The sequence below is a fragment of the Micromys minutus genome (genome assembly GCF_963924665.1).
Source record: "Micromys minutus genome assembly, chromosome: 9".
In the NCBI taxonomy this organism is placed as follows: domain Eukaryota; kingdom Metazoa; phylum Chordata; class Mammalia; order Rodentia; family Muridae; genus Micromys; species Micromys minutus.
In genome coordinates, this window is record NC_137978.1 from 57,581,234 (window position 1) to 57,597,218 (window position 15,985).

Sequence of the window (15,985 nt, forward strand, 5' to 3'; positions counted from 1 at the left end):
TTTTTTTTAATGCATATGAGTGCACTGTCCCTGTCTTCAGACACACCAGAAGAGGGCATCAGATCCCATTACAGATGGCGGTGAGCCACCGTGTGGTTGCTGGGATTTGAACTCAGGACCTCTAGAAGAGCAGTCAGTGCTCTTAACCACTGAGCCATCTCTCCAGTCCACATTTTTTTTTAAATGTGGCTGTGGGGTCTCAGGGAGGGACTCATTGAGAGAGCTCTTGATTAGAATTTGCTAATAAAAAGAAAATGAATAAATATGGTAACTCTGGCTCCAGGAGCTATTTGGCCACAGTGATGTGAAAAACAATGCCCTCTTCTGACCTCTGAGGACACCAGGCACTCACACATGAATGATGTACATGTATCCATGTAGGAAAGACACGTATGCACACAAAACATGAATTTAAAGTCTTTGTGCCCTCAGTCCCCACCCCACCCCCCATAAACTCTATATCAGCACAGGTGAGCGTGTTTGTGTGTGAGAGAGAGAGAGAGACAGAGACAGAGACAGAGAGAGAAACTATTGTGTAGCTCTGGCTCTCCTAGAACTTACTCTGCAGACCAGGCTGGCCTTGAACTCACGATCCACTTGCCTCTGCTTCCAAAGCACTGAGATTAAAGGTGCGTGCACACTCAGTATCTTGACTGTGTCCAGTGCTCTGAAACAGTACTGTCAAATAAACAGGAGCTCAAGGCACAAGAGCTGGTTTTAAACTGTCAAGTAGCCCAATGAGAATGAGAGAAAAGAAAGGCATGGAATTCACGTTACGATTTGTGTTGACCCCAGTGTGTTCAAAACATAAGTTTAACGTGTAAGCAGCATAAAATTGGCCCAAGATGCATATGTGTAGCGTGTATACATGCTCAGAGAAGTGTGTCCTGCACATACATCATCTTACACAGGACCAAAGTCTATAGTGAAAATGAAGATGGCCTAGCAAAGGGTGTCACTGTCACCTCAAAACTGGAAAGAAAAAAAACAAACAAAAGAACAAGAACGACAAAGGCAGAAAGCAGCCCCTGGCTCAGAGTAAGGGATCTGAGCCTCAGCAGGTTCAACCTGGCCCCCCGCCTTCCTAAATGATGCTCTGAATGTGGATTTCTTAACATGGAGTCAGGGTCAGGCAGAGAAGTTTTCCCTAGGCACCCAGGCAGGCATCCTTGGCTCTCTTCCACAGTTCTAAGGACCTGGCTATCAGGAGCCTCCCAGAGTCAATGGCTTGCCACAAGCACCCAGCCTGCTCCTTTGATAAGTGTCACGCCTGACCAGCTCCACCGGCCTGGCCTCCTAGTCCTCCTCTGCAAAGCAGACAGTGAACTGCCTCCTTCCCGCCCCCCAACAGTCTCCCAGAAGTTATGCAAGCCACCAGCCTGGTTTCCCAACTATAAGATCAAGCCATACTAGAGCAGTTCCCACACTCCTATGTCATCTGAGAGTAAAACTTCCTGTGCTGAGTGTCCAAGGATATTCTACCCAGCCTCAGATCTGTCTAACCCCATATTCCCAGAGCTGTCTGGACTTCCTGGTTCACTAAAGCACACCAACACTTCAGCCATCCTACCCAGCCCTGGCCAGTGCCCCTGTCCCTTTGTCTCATCTTATGTTTCTTCCTCTTGTGTTTCTGACGGCATGAAGAGACAAGACCGCCCTTAGTTGCTTTTCTGGCATCTTCAGAAAAGACTGGCACAAACTAAGCACTTACAACAGATTAAGCAGTGTTTGAAAAGCATTTTACAGATAGGCACTGAAGGCACCCCTCCCTTCCTCCGAGGGAGGTATTTTCTTAACCCCATTTTCCAGATAGGGAGAAACGGGTATCACTTGCCCAAGATCAATCGCACAGACAGGAAGTGAGTGGGACAGCCAAGATATACTTCATGGCAGGTCAGCTAGCTTCTCTGACACAGGTTCTGGACACCATTACTACATGGGCATGTCTTGAGTAGTAATAGGGTGAGCTACAGAAACTAAGGAGCAAGCAGACATCCCCTCCCCTCCTTAGCCAGACTGCTTGCTCTGTTGTAAAGAGCAGGGGACAAGCACCTGGTCTGTTACTGGTGACGTCAGCCAGATGGCTGCCTCAGTTGCTCCAAATTGTACCTTCTTGTATTTAATTACCTGATGCTTCCACCCTTGACTGGAATGGTGTGAGTCATAGGTCCCTGAGGCTCCATCCTTAGTCTATATTCAATGCCCTGTGGTTGAAGGAGCCTCTCAGTTCTCTCTCTCTCTCTCTCTCTCTCTCTCTCTCTCTCTCTCTCTCTCTCTCTCTCTCGCTGAATACATGATCTTTCCTGTGCTAGGATTGAAGAGTGTACCCCACCATGCCCAGTTATATAGTGTTAGGATCAGACCCAGGGCTTCAAGCATGCTACCGGCTTTGTCACGACAGCTCTCAGCTTTTTTCGTCATACGTCAATGTCTAGGGCCAGTACTGAGCCTATGATAAAGATGTTCAAAGATTGGGACCAGTGTTTTTGCTTAGCAAAGTCCTCTGGAGCTGGCTAAAACTCAGAAGGGAAACAACTAAAAAGCGTCAAGTCCCTGAAACGGACTGGATGTGCAAGTCCCTCCCTCCCTTCCTGTATTAGTCACTTTCTGGCACTGTAATCAAATGCCATGACCAAAAGCAAAAGGAAGAGACTCCATAATGGTAGGGGGAAGGAATGGCTACAAATGAGGAGAAGCTGAACAATCACATCTTTAGAGCAAACTGAAAGCGAGGCAAGGCCCCACCCCAAATGACGTAATTTCTCCAGTTAAAGGCTCCACCCACTAACAGCAACCCCAGCTGGAAACCAAGTGCTCAAGTACCTCGGCCTACTGAGATAGTTCTCGGTCAAACCACATTCCCTGATCCTATAAGCAGTCAAGATGGCTGAGCTGCCTGGAAGAGACATTTAGAACTGTGGAGCTGCCTACAGGTTGAGCAGTGAGCTCTAGCGTTCCGGCTTTCGTGAGCGGTCACTCTTGCTGGGATAAACATTCAGTAGCACAACTGCCTTCTTTACTCCTGGAAGTAACTCCTCACCCACACTCCTGTGGCGCCAATAAATATATTGGTTTCCCAAGTTGAACAGAGAGATAGTTTCCTTACCTTCACTATATGAGGTGGGTAGACATTCATTCATATTGCCCCGGAGAATAGTGTCATAGAACACGTACGGCCCCGGAGTCTCAGATGGATGTTCTGTATGTGTGCTGGGCTTTCAAGACCACATGGGTCTCTCTGTGGGAGAAAGAGAACATGGAATCCAGGGGTCATGGACGGTCTTTGCTGAGGATAGTCCATCAAGGAGAGACCACAGAGCTGACTTACATCTATACCCAGAAAAGCATAAACTGGGTGTTTTCGCTTGCAGGGGCAAAGACTGACCTGGGAGGTAGGTACGAGGTAGTGGTTCTCAATAGGTGAGTCTCATCCCCTTTGGGGGTTGAACGACTCATTCTCAGGGGTGGCTTAAAACCATCAGAAAACACAGATATTTACAGTACAATTCGTAACAATAGTAAAATTACAACTATGAAGCAACAACAACATAATTATACGGTTGGGGCCACCACAACAGGAGGCACTGGTTTAAAAGGGTCCCAGCATTAGGAAGATTAAGAATCATGGCTATAAGGAAATAAAAGGGTGGGAAACTAAAACAACATGAAAATGGGAGGGAGGCCCTCACCCGCGGATCTGGTTTTCGTTTCTTATTGGCTGAGAGTCAAGGATATTCACCGTCAATATCCCTATGAGAGGCTAGGTAGATGATGGTGCAGTGGGTAAAAGAACAGGCTGTGTGAGCGTCAAGTCCCAAGTTCAAATCTCCAGAACCCAGGTATGTCTGTAACCCTAGCAAACTGAAACCCTAGAGGTGTCGGGGAGGGGACAGAGACTAGAGAATTGCTTTGGCTTGCTGGCTGCTAGCCTACCTCCAGGTGACAGACTGTCTCAAGGTGGAAATAAATGGAGCAGGATTCGCAGTATCCTTCTCTGTACTGGGCATACCATGCACACGCACGCACACGCACATACACACGCAGGCATGAATGCATGCACACCTTATCAGAACCAGACAATCCTCTCTGTGTTGACTACTATCTCAACAAGAGCTCATAAATGCTTTACAACCTATACTGAGTGCCAAAATGCATGTGATCTTTGAGTTTAACCTTATCAGGACTCCGCCCTCACCCTTAAACGGCAGCAAGAAACCTCATAAGCCATCTTATAACTTCATTTACAGAAGGAAGCTCTACATAATAAGAGATATAAATAAGCCAGCTCGTGTATTGTAACTTAATTTTTAAACCCGCTTCATCTTTGAATCTGGTTGTAAATTATATCCTTTGAACAATGTGACTTCAGAAATGATGGAATCACACACACACACACACACACACACACACAGAAAGAGGGAGTTATAGTGCTTAAGGGCAACTCTTTCTGAACCCCTGTGCTCTGGATCTGCCTTCTTAGTATATGTACTTAATATACCCCAGCTGTTGTTCTGGACAGATATCTAGCTCAGCAAGTAAAGGTGTCTACCCCTAACCTGACCACTTGAGTTCAATGCCCAGGACCCATACAATGAAAGGACAGAGCCAGTTCCCTAAAGTGGTCCCATAACAATCCACATGAGTGCTTTGGCATGTATGCATCACCGCCCATAAATAAGCAAAATGCAGTTTAAATCCAGCAACTCCCGAAGCGGCAGCTGCTGCTGTGGTGATCATACTAAGGAGGTAGGAGCAAGGCTGTGAATTGGAGGTCGGCCTGGGCCATACGGAGCGTTCTCGTTCAGCCCAAGCTACGGACTGAAACCCTGCCTTGCTAGGGGCGTATCTCAGCTGGTACTCTCCTAGCAGACAAGAAGACCCTGGGTTTAATTCCCAGATATAAATTTAACAAGTGGTATATGCCTATAATCCCAGCATTCAAGAGCTGGAAGTAGGAGGATCAGAAACCCAACAAATCTCAACTTCGTTTCATACTAACTCATTCTGAAGTACTTTTTTTAAAAAAGGAGAGAGAGATGCATCATTTGTTTATATGGATCTATGTGCATGCACACGCGGAAGCCAAAGTGATATCAAGTGTCTTCCTCTATCACTTTCTCTATTTTATTTTATATTTTATTCTAACATATACATAAACATATATATTTTTCTCTTTTTTTTTTTTTTTTTTTTTTTTTTTTGAGACAGGACCGCACAATGTTTTTTTGTTTGCTTGTTTCTATTTGTTTTCTGAGACAAGATCCCACCATGTGATTCTGGCTGGCCTTGAACTCACTACATAGATCAAGCTGGCCTCAAACTACATACCTCTGCCTCTCGAGGACTGAGATGGAAGGCATGGGCCACCATGCCTGGGTCTGATTTTTATCCATTTTATGTGTACGGTATGTGAAGATAAATGAGTGTTCGCATGTGTGCCCATGGAGACTAGAGGTGTTGGCTTCCCTGGAGCTGGGCTACAGTAATGGATGCTTTCAGTCCATCTGGTGTGATCACTGAGGTGCTGGGGATTGAACTTGGGTTCTCGGTAAGAGCACTATGCACTCTGAACTGCTGGACCATTTCCAGAAGCCACTTTTCCTTCTTAAGGGAGAAGACCCCCATTGCGGCGTAGCCCACATTTTGTCGATGTCTATCTTTGGTGATGTACCTCCATCTCTTACTTGTGGAGAACGCCGCAGTGAACGGCTGTGTTCCGCCAAATACCTGCCCATTCGGGAGTGTGGTTTGCAGTGCTTCTGGGTGCATATCCGGAAGTGCGATTTCTGGATCATCTGACTGTTCTGTTTGGTTTATTTTCAGCGCCTGTGGAATCCAGGGCTCGTTACATAGGTTTAGCTTTCTGGGGGACGTCTGTGCCATCTGCTCCAGCAGCTGCACCGTTTACAGCCCACCCGCAGGCCACTGGCTTTCACTCTCTCCACATTTCACCAACAGAGACTCTTGTTTTCCGGTTTTCTGGTGAGAGGTGGGATGTTGTTTTGCAAAAGGGACAAAAGGGTCATTGTGTCTGTAAGCAACCAGGGAAAAGTGGAGACAGGGAGGCTGGTGCAGAAGGAGGAAAGGTGGAGTCAGTCCCTGAAACAATGTTTGGTTCAAGAGATTCCAGGAAGTGGGGGTGAAGGGTGGGCTCCACTTCCTCAGAGGGGAAAGGGAGGGGGGAGGAGAGAGAAACTGTGGGAGGGGGGAACAGAAGGAGGGGGACAGAGATCAGCCTGTAAAGTGAACAAACAAAGACATAAGTAAGAGATACCATGGACTGAAGAGACTGCTCTGCAGTTAAGAGCACTGGCTACTCTTGCAGAAGACCCACATTCAATTCTCAGAACCCACATGGTGACTCACAGCCACCGGTAATTCCAGGTCCAGGGGATATGCCACCCTCTTCTGGTCTCCAAGGGCACTGGGTGCACATGGTCCACATACATGTAGGCAAACATTCATACCCATAAAATAAAAAATAGATAGATATTTGAGGGAGAAAAAAGCATAGACTGGGAGTGGATGGGAATAAGGAGTTGCTCTCAGCCATGGTCACAGAGAAGCCAAGGAAATGGGCTCAAGTTCAGGTATGGGGGCGGGGCTTGGGAGCTGCCCGCATTCCCTTGTGTTTCTGTTACTTTGTCAGTGAAACAGCCAGTTTACCCACCTAAAGATGAGGCAGGGGCAGAGTTAGGACCAGGTTGTGAGGAGACGGAGTAAAAGAATCCATCTGGATAGTGAAGTGTGTGTCTGAGTGTGTGTGTGTGTGTGTGTGTGTGTGTGTGTGTGTGTGTTGCTGGGGGATACTAATGAATTCCCCCTTCAAAATAATTTGGAGCATCTTGAAACCATGTTACTTTTCAGAATCCTAAGATGGGGATACTTCCTGGGCCTGTCTGCATTGGTTCAGTGTAAACATAGGTATCTGTATCTCTGAGAGGTAAAGAGAAGGTAACTGCAGAAAATATTACACCAGTGTCCGAATTTTTGTTGGTATTGAGACAGGATCTGATGCAATTCAGTCTGGTCTCAAACTTGCTATGTAGCCAAGGATGACCTTGAACACTTGATCCTCCTGCCTCCGCCGTCAAATGCTGGGACAATTTGATGTGACCCACCATGCCCCTCTTAACACAGCTGTCTTTGAACATGAAGGTCGACTGTGGGAGTCAGTTCGCTCCACCACGTAGGTCTTAGGCATGGAACTCAAGTCATCAGACTGGACAGCAGCCCCCTTACCTTTGCTAGACACACAAATGCACACATGCCCCTCCCCCTACCTGCACATGGGTCTATTTCCTTGGCTTCTCTGTGACCATGGCTGAGAGCAGCTCCTTATTCCCATCCACTCCCAGTCTATGTTTTTTTCTCTCTCAAATATCTATCAATTTTTATTTTATGGGTATGAATGTTTGCCTGCATGTATGTGCCCCATGTGCATCCAGTGCCCTTGGAGACCAGAAGAAGATGGCATATCCCCTGGACCTGGAATTACAGGTGGTTGTGAGTCACCACAATGTGTTCACAGTGGCGGAACATATTACCAAATAAGACGTGACTTTAGCTTCTGGCAGTAGGCATGCCTCTGGCAGGAACATGGACCTTTTTGAGAAAGAGCCCAGCCCAGGATATTTCTACTTGTCTTGCCTTCTTTTCTGTTACTGTGATAAACTATCCTGACAAAATTAATTTTAAAAGAGGGCTAGTACCATAACATCAGATTCTCAGGAACTGGAGTTACAGATGGTTCTGAGCCAAAAATCAAACCCCAGTCCTCTGAAAGAACAGCCAGTGCTCCTAATGGATGAAGTAACTCTCAAACCCTGCCCCCCACCCCACCAAGTGCTTGCCTTTAAATGGAACTCAACCTCTTTTTAATATAGTTAACACACTACTGAATGTGTCTTTAGATAGCCCTGTCCTGGTGGTATTTTCAACAGCCTTCAACAGTACCTTGCCTGGTACTGTCTGGGGGATGTAAATTGGTATGGAAATTTAAGGTAGTTTCTTGTTGGTGCACAGCACAGATTAGTTATATATGGGGACAGTAGTTTTGTTGGGCTTTTGGTTGTTGTTTTGTTCTTTTTTTTCCATGTTTTTTCTTTTGGTTTATTTTGGGTTTGTTTTTGTTTTTGTTTTTGTTTTCTTTTCATCTCCAGTTGTCTCTGATGCAGCTGATATGAAGATAATTGTTTTTCGGTTAATTGAAAAAAAAATGCAGCTGTTTTGTTGACATTCTGAATGCTTCTAAGTAAATAAAATTTCAATTTTTACATATATATGAGAAATAAATAACACACACACACACACGTAGCTTGCTGTGAAAGCTACTTCACACTGTGGGCTAGGTTCAGATGACATGCTCAGAACAGGCTGTGGGATCAGGTTCCTCACTAGCTCTGAGCTCCACGTGCTTTGACTCACTCGCTGAGTCTCTAGAGCCAGCCTGTCTAGCTTCTCTGTGATCCTGAGGATGAAACTGTGTCTCAAAAAATCCTATCAATGAGTCATAATTTCTTCTTCCTTTCTTTTTCTTCCTTTCTGTATTTCCCCCCCCTCTCAGAATGTAGACAAATGCTCTTCAACTAAGCTACACCTACACCTTTGGCATTTCAATGCTCAGTGCCAGAGTAAAGAATTCATGGAGATCTGGGTATGGTGGCACATGCCTTTTATGCCAGCACTTTGGAGGCTGAGGCGGACTCTATGAGTTCAAGGCCAACCCGGTGTACTTAGTGAGTTTCAGGCCAGCCAAGGTTACATCATAAGATCCTGTCTTAACCTCCAACCCAAACAAAAGAGTTCATGAGCTTTTTTCCCCTTCTTTTGGTATAATATCTGAAAATCAATAAAGAAGTGATTGGTTCTGCAGTTAATTTTCATGGTCAAATTTGACTGTTCAGAGCAGCCATGAAAGCACACAGAAAGCTGTTTAGGGTATTTAACACAGATGGTGAGTCTCACCCTCTATGGCAGTGTTTTTAACCTTCCCAATGCCACAGCCCCTTAGGAGACCCCCACCCCCAGCCCTAAAATTATTTTGTTGCTACTTTATAACTGTAATCTTGCTACCATTACGAATCGAGACGTAAATATTTGATATGCAGGAGATCTCATATGACACTTCTAAATCAGTCGAGGCTCACAAGTTGAGAACCACCGCTCTAAGAGCTAAGGACACAGACTGAGCTAAAGGGAAAAAAAGTAAGCGGGGCAGGATTTCTCCATCTGCTTCCTGACTCCAGATGCGGTGTGACCAACCACCGGCTGCCTGCCTTCCTTTGCATGATGGCCTGGACTCTCAAACCAGGAGCCAAAAAACCAAAACCAAAAACTAAAAAGCTTTCTTCCTTAGGTTGTTTTTGTCATGTTTTTCCTCATTGCAATGAGAAAAGTTAACTAATGTGTACTTAATGTATTTGCCTTCTGGCTTTAATACAGTGTTGCAATGTTTTAAAAACAAGGTTTACACTAACTTGCAGATGATCTATTAAAGGTCTGCCCAAAAGAACAATGCTAGTGTTGTCTTTTTTCTTCTTCTTCTTCTTCTTCCTCCTTCTCTCTTTCCTCCTCCTCCTTTCAGAGACAAGTTCTCATGCACCCTGGGCTGTCCTTGAATTAATTGGCATGTAACCAAAGATGACCGACTTTTGATTCTTTTGCCTCTGCCTCCTAGTGTAGGAACTACAGGCTACCCAATAAATGCAGTGTCTGGGATTGAACCCAGTGCCTTGTGCATGCCAGGCAAACACAACAGAGCTCCAGTTCGAGCCAAGAATAGTACATACTTTTTAAAAATTTAATGATGTTTATTATGAATATGTGTGGGTGTAGGAATGGAGGTCAGTCAGCTCTGCCCTTCCATCATGTGAGATGCGAGACAGAACACAAGCTGTCAACCTCAGCAGAAAGGCTCTTTACCCACCACGCCAGCTCTCTGGCTTCAAGAACACATGTATTTGGAGTCGGGGACTCTCTACGTAGTCTTGGCTGACCTGGAACTTACCTTGTAGACAAGTCTGGCCTCTAAACCGTAGAGATCTAGCTGCTTCTGCCTCCTAAGTGCTGTGATTGAAAACATGCACCACACCTGGCAAAATGCTAAACTTTATAGTTAAAAAAAAAAAAGAGTATATTATGGCTAGAGAGATAACTCAGCAGTTAAGGGCACTCGCTGCTCTTTCAAAAAACCCAACTTGGGTTCCCAACACCCATTTGGCACAATTGTCTGTAATACCAGTTCTAGGGGATTCAACACATCTTTTGGGGCAGTAATTCTGAACCTTCCTAATGCTACGACCCTTTAATACAGTTTCTCATGTTTTGGTGACCCAACAATAGAATTATTTCATTGCACTGGGCATGCTGGCACATGCATTTAATCCCAGCACTCAGGAGGCAGAGGCAGGCTGATCTCTGAGTTCAAGGCCAGCCTAGTCTGTACAGATTGAGCTACATACAGAAACCCTGCCTTAAAAAAAAAAAAAAAAAAAGATTTTGTTGCTCCTTCATAACTGTAATTTTGCTAATGTTATAAATCATAATGTAAGCATCTGATATGGGATACCTGAGAGGTCATACCCACAGGTTGAGAACTGCTGCGTTGGGATCTTGAACTCTGTAAGTGTTCTTTGCTAAACAGAGCATTGGCAAAGCAAAGTTCCTCAAGGCAACAGAATCCTGGTCAAACTGTCTGCTCAGTAACAATGTCAATAAATCACAGGTTAAAAGTAAAGTTTGGGGGTTGGGCATGTACTTGGTTGATTGTGTTTGCCTAGAATGCAGGAGGCCCCTGGGTTCAATTCCTAGCACCACATAAATCACAGTATGAGTATACTTGTCATCCCAATACTTGTGAAGTAGAGGCAAGAGGATACCAAAGTCAAGGTCATCTTTAGACAAGATTCGTATTGTGCAAGATTCATCATATATTCATGCTGGAACGTATGAAACGTATATGAAAAAATAAAAGATTAAAAAATAAAATGTAATGCCAAGAGTCCTGCCATGGTTGCTCATGCCTATAACTCAGCACTCTGGAAACTGAGGCAGGAGAATGTCCAAGTTCAAGGTGCCTGGAGTATGTAGCCAGATTGGGTATATAGCAAAACCCCATCTATAAGCAAGACAGATAGCCAAAAATAATGATAAAAATAAACTCAATTTATTTTAAAAAATTTATTACATTTCTTGTATGTGAGTGTGTATGTGTGTGCAAGAATGTGCATGTGCACATGTGCAGAAGCATGTATGGGGCGGAGGTCAGGGGACAACTTGCAGGAGACAGTTTTCTTCCACCTTACTCGGGTCATCAGGTTTGTCAGCAAACTGCTTTACCCACTGAGCCATCTTGCCAGTCCAAAATTAACTCATTAAGTAGGAAGGGAAGCCCTCGGAGAGATGTCTTGGTGAATAAGATGCTGGGCACACAAGTCTAAGGATCAGAATTCAGATTTCTAGTATCCATGTAAATGCCGGACAGGTATGGCAGCCTGCCTGTAATCCGAGCACTCCAGAGGCAGGGATGGGATCCATGAAGCGAACTAGACGAGCAAATGTGCAAGCTCTGGGTGTTGATGAGAGCCCTGCCTCAGTACATTAAAAAAAGAAAACCCAAAGCCAACCTCTGGCCTCCACACACAGGCACACATGCATACAGGGACACACCACACACACAGAGGCACACAGATATATGCAAACATGCATACACACCAACACACCCACACATACACAAACTGAAGGAGGGAGGATTCTAGACTACCCATCCTTTAGAAATGCGTCATAGTCAGCAGTCAAACAATTCCCTGACCCCCCCCCCCCCGCCACCCCCTGCTCACAGAGCCCTGAGCTGGTCTAAGCTGGTACAGCCATTGTTCGGACCCATGGTTCGGGCTTCCTAGATGACAGAACCCCTTCTCCTTCCCACAACACAATGAGGAAGGCCAGACTTAGAGCAGGAGATAGGGGCACACCTGGAGACGACTTGACCGGATGTTTCCTCAGAATCCACAGGCTACAAGTGAAAGGCAGCCAAGTTCTCTAAAAGAGTGGTTGTGGGATTGGGGGTGGGGTGGCTCCAGAGCTCTTTACTACATGGACCTCCTAAATCCAACTAACCATCTCTCCTTCACACATTAGAGGTGGGCCCGAGGGACGACAGAAAAATCCCAACCAGTCCCCAGACACAGCCAGGGATCAGTGTGCAAAACAATAACAAAAAGCATTTATAAGCAGAAATTCTCCCCAGCATACAGTACAAATACTCCTTAGCACACCCTGTAGACATCCACACCAGCGCAGGAGCTGAGGCCACGTCCAGAAACAGTTCTTTCCAATTCATTAACTTGGTGCCTAGGAGGCCCAAGGTCATCCCAGGACTGACCACCAGAGGGCAGATGTGTTCCTTCCTTAGCCGCTCCAGTCTGACGCTACAGAGACCTACAAGTCAGTCCCAAGTGTCCAATATCTTGATTCCTGAGTGCCGGTCTTTTTAATTCTCCATGGTAACAACCGGGATCCTCTAACAAGTTCATATCCTGTGGAATCTGTGAGCATGGCATCCAAATACCTGAGACTGAACTTCCGTCTTAAGGGGTCTCCTGAACGCTTTTCTTCCAGGCATGCTAGGGGAACAGGTTGATTAAAAAACGGGCATGAATCCTTTGGCAAAGTAGCTGGCTTCAGCTGTTTCCGGATGGACCCTTCAACTGATGCCATCAGCTGTTCCAACTCAGGGTGCGTAACCCGGACATGCACTTGCGGGGGCGGGGGTGTGTGTGTCACAGCGAGTACAGTACCAAGCAGTTGGGGAGTTAGAGGGAGTACTCCAGGCTGAGGTAGGAACAGACAGGTGGCTGCAGGGGCCTGGGAACTCTACAGTCCCTGAGATTCCCTAAAGGAAGGTGTGGCCTTGGAAGGGCTCCTTAGAAGGCCAGGAGGAGAAGCTCCAGCCTTCCGTGTGCCCACAGGAGTAAAAGTCAAAGGCAGAGGATGCAGACCACACAGGGGGCAGGCTGTGCTGTCAGCTGCTGCCTGCTTAAGTTTTTTGCGTGTGGTGCTGAGGATCAAGCCCAGGGTGTGCTAAAAGCACACTGGACCACTGAGTTACAGCCCCAGCACCTTACAGCAGAGCAATCCTTTCTGTTGGGGCCTCTGATTCTTGCATCAAAAGGATTTCGGTGAGTTTGGAGAGGATACTTCCTAAGAGTCTAGCACTAATCCGAAGGGCCTCTGCTCTCTACCAGGGAACCACTTCCTCCTACCTGCCGGGACTGTCCTGCAGTGTCAGCATTTAGGTGCTATCCATTCTCCAAGCCTATGCAAGAGGATGTTAGTTCCTTAGGAGGGAAAAATACTGGGGCCTCTCAGAAGCAAAAATCAGGCCAGAGCCCAGGAGATCCAGAGGGTCACAAAAGAGCAAGGACTTCCTGGGACTGCCCCGTAAAACACCATGGCAGTTTTTGGCCACTCTCCTGCCTCAACCCTCACTTGACCTGCAACTGGGGCTGTGGAGGCCACTAAAGGAAATGGGCCCAGAAAAAGTCATGAAATTCCATGGGTTCAGGGTCTAGGGGGGTCCCTTTGCAGGGTGTTACCCCTGTCAGGGGTCAGGCCACTTTGACTGCAATCTGGTCATACCAGCCGGGTTGGCTGGGCTTCATGCCCACATCGGGCACACCGAGGGGCAAGGGCTTGTCATGGTTCTGCAGTGTCTCTGTGGTCTCCCTCTGGGACTGAGAAGGACACTCCTCCTGGGAGAAGGGGACTTTCTCATCCTTTGGGGACTCTGAAGGGTTGGCATCCGGGTCTCCGGCTGTGGTGCTGGCTTGGGAAGAGCACTGAGAGCTATGGTCAGAGCTACTGCAGACGTTCACAATGCAGGTGACGTTGACATGGGTCCCGTGGCTGCCGTGGGAAGAACCTGTGAAGTACGAGATGGGAGGGTAAGTCTGGGGATCGTAGAATCAGGGTGTCTTTGCCGCTTGCCTCTTGTCCCAGGAGCAGGTTAAGATTGTGGGAAGAGGCTAAAGATCCTAGCTCACCTCTAGCACGACTGCAGATACATCACCCTTGTGTGCCTCTGTCTGCTTACTTCCCAGCTTCCCAGCCCAACTCTTCCTACTGCAGACAATTATCTAAAGCAGACAAAGGTATTCTAAGAAGAACACAACCCTGGGCTTAGGCTATGCCCCAAAGAGACTGGGCATGGTGGCACACCCTTGTAACCTCAGGACTTGGGAGGCAGGGAAAGGGGGATTTCTGGGGTTTTCAGGCCAACCAACCAAGTCTAACTAGTAGACTCCAAGCCAAGGAGAAACTGCCTTTTTTTTTTTTTAATTTATTTATTTATTATATGTGAGTACACTGTAGCTGTCTTCAGACACACCAGAAGAGGGCATCAGATCTCATTATAGATGGTTGTGAGCCACCATGTGGTTGCTGGGATTTGAACTCAGGACCTCTAGAAGAGCAGTCAGTGCTCTTAACCACTGAGCCATCTCTCCAGCACAGGAGAAACTGTCTTAAAGGAGGTCAATGGAGTTCCTAAGGATGTCACCTGAGGTTGTCTTCTAGTTTCCACATAGACCCACGGATTCATTAGCACACCTGTGTGTGTGTGTGTGTGTGTGTGTGTGTGTGTGTGTGTGAGAGAGAGAGAGAGAGAGAGAGAGAGAGAGAGAGAGAGAGAGAGAGAGAGAGAACAGTTTGCCAGAACAGAGAACCTAGGATGTGAGCAGGAAGCAGTTACAGAAGATTGCCCATTGCCTAGTCTGTAAAGAACATTCCCCATGACCACAGAAAGGGTAAGTACCAACTGGGTCAAACCCAGCATAGGTACATTTTGATTTTAGTGATGATAGCTGGTTTAAGTGAATTGACTGACAACACTTAAAATTCAGGGGTTGGCATTTTAAAGCACACCTACCATACACAAGGAATTTGATCCCTACCCCTGGAAGACAGAGAAGCAGACACCACAGACTGAACGGATAGCAGGGACTCCATCCATCCTGCCTGGCCTCTGGGAGCTTCCAAGTTCCTTAAGTTGGCGAGGACTGAATGCCAGAGTAGCAGAGGGTAGACATGCATTATCCCCAAATGTCAGCTGCAGGTCACCTGTTCCTATTGCTGCCACTAGATCTGCAGAACCTGCCAGGGCCCATAGCTGTGACAGCTGTCTATTCATCCTGGCTCCTGGCTCCCAGAAACTGCGACTCAAGGGAGCTTGGGTTAGGATAGAGCCAACCAGTCTATTCAGAGTAGCTTCAAATACCTCAGGCAGAGAGAGAACTGGAATCAAGGGACCACAAAGAAACTTCTACCCTGGGCCTCAACAGCACCCAAAGGTCATTTGAAGTCACCATGACCTTTGCATGTTATGAACGAGACATCGTGGGGGTGAGCAGGGCACAATTCTGGGGTTTATAGGCTCCCACGGTAGAGGGAGGTGTCAATGGGAGAAAAGGAGAGGAACAGGACAGCTGGAGAACAAAGAGGAGGGAGCAGAGGTCAGAAGACATCCTCAGGAACCCAGGAAGAAGCAATAGTGGAATACCATGGGAGGAGGGAAGCCATGAAAGATAAAGTCATGTTTCTATTTGAGCACCTGTATTCACCCAACAAACGTTGAGAGCCACCTGTTCTGTTCCTGGACATGCTCAGGGAATCCTCGGATTGTGCAGAGGGGCCCTGACAAGTCACCATATGCTGGTGAGGCTTGGGCTCCGATGGCAAAAACACCAAAACCACGAAGCAGACACTGGTGCTCCTGTGGGCAGGGAGGCGGCAGGGGCAGGAAAAGTTGCATGGGCAGGAGCAGGCACAGGTACAGCAGTCAGGGAAGCAACAGAATGTGGGTATTAGAGGAGGCCGTATGGCCTTGGCTGTCAGTCCCCTGGTAGGTGCCAATGGGGGCACAAAGCCACAGCCTCTCACTGACGTGCTAAGGAGGTGCATGGATCATGAATCAAGGAAATGGGAG

The 15,985-nt window shown here is 46.9% G+C and overlaps 1 protein-coding gene across 1 annotated transcript in view; it reads right to left on the bottom strand.

Annotated features, from left to right (window-relative positions):
• Window positions 1-11,855: 11,855 nt before the first annotated feature.
• The window catches only part of TNFRSF1B (TNF receptor superfamily member 1B), a 29,312-nt gene continuing 25,182 nt past the window's right edge, over window positions 11,856-15,985 (bottom strand). The window contains exons 9-10 of the mRNA XM_080921277.1: window positions 15,706-15,772; window positions 11,856-13,924 (exon numbers count right to left, since the gene is read on the bottom strand). Of these exons, the coding sequence (XP_080777403.1) occupies window positions 13,611-13,924; window positions 15,706-15,772 (381 nt within the window). The 3' untranslated portion in view covers window positions 11,856-13,610. The remainder of the gene's footprint in view (window positions 13,925-15,705; window positions 15,773-15,985) is intronic.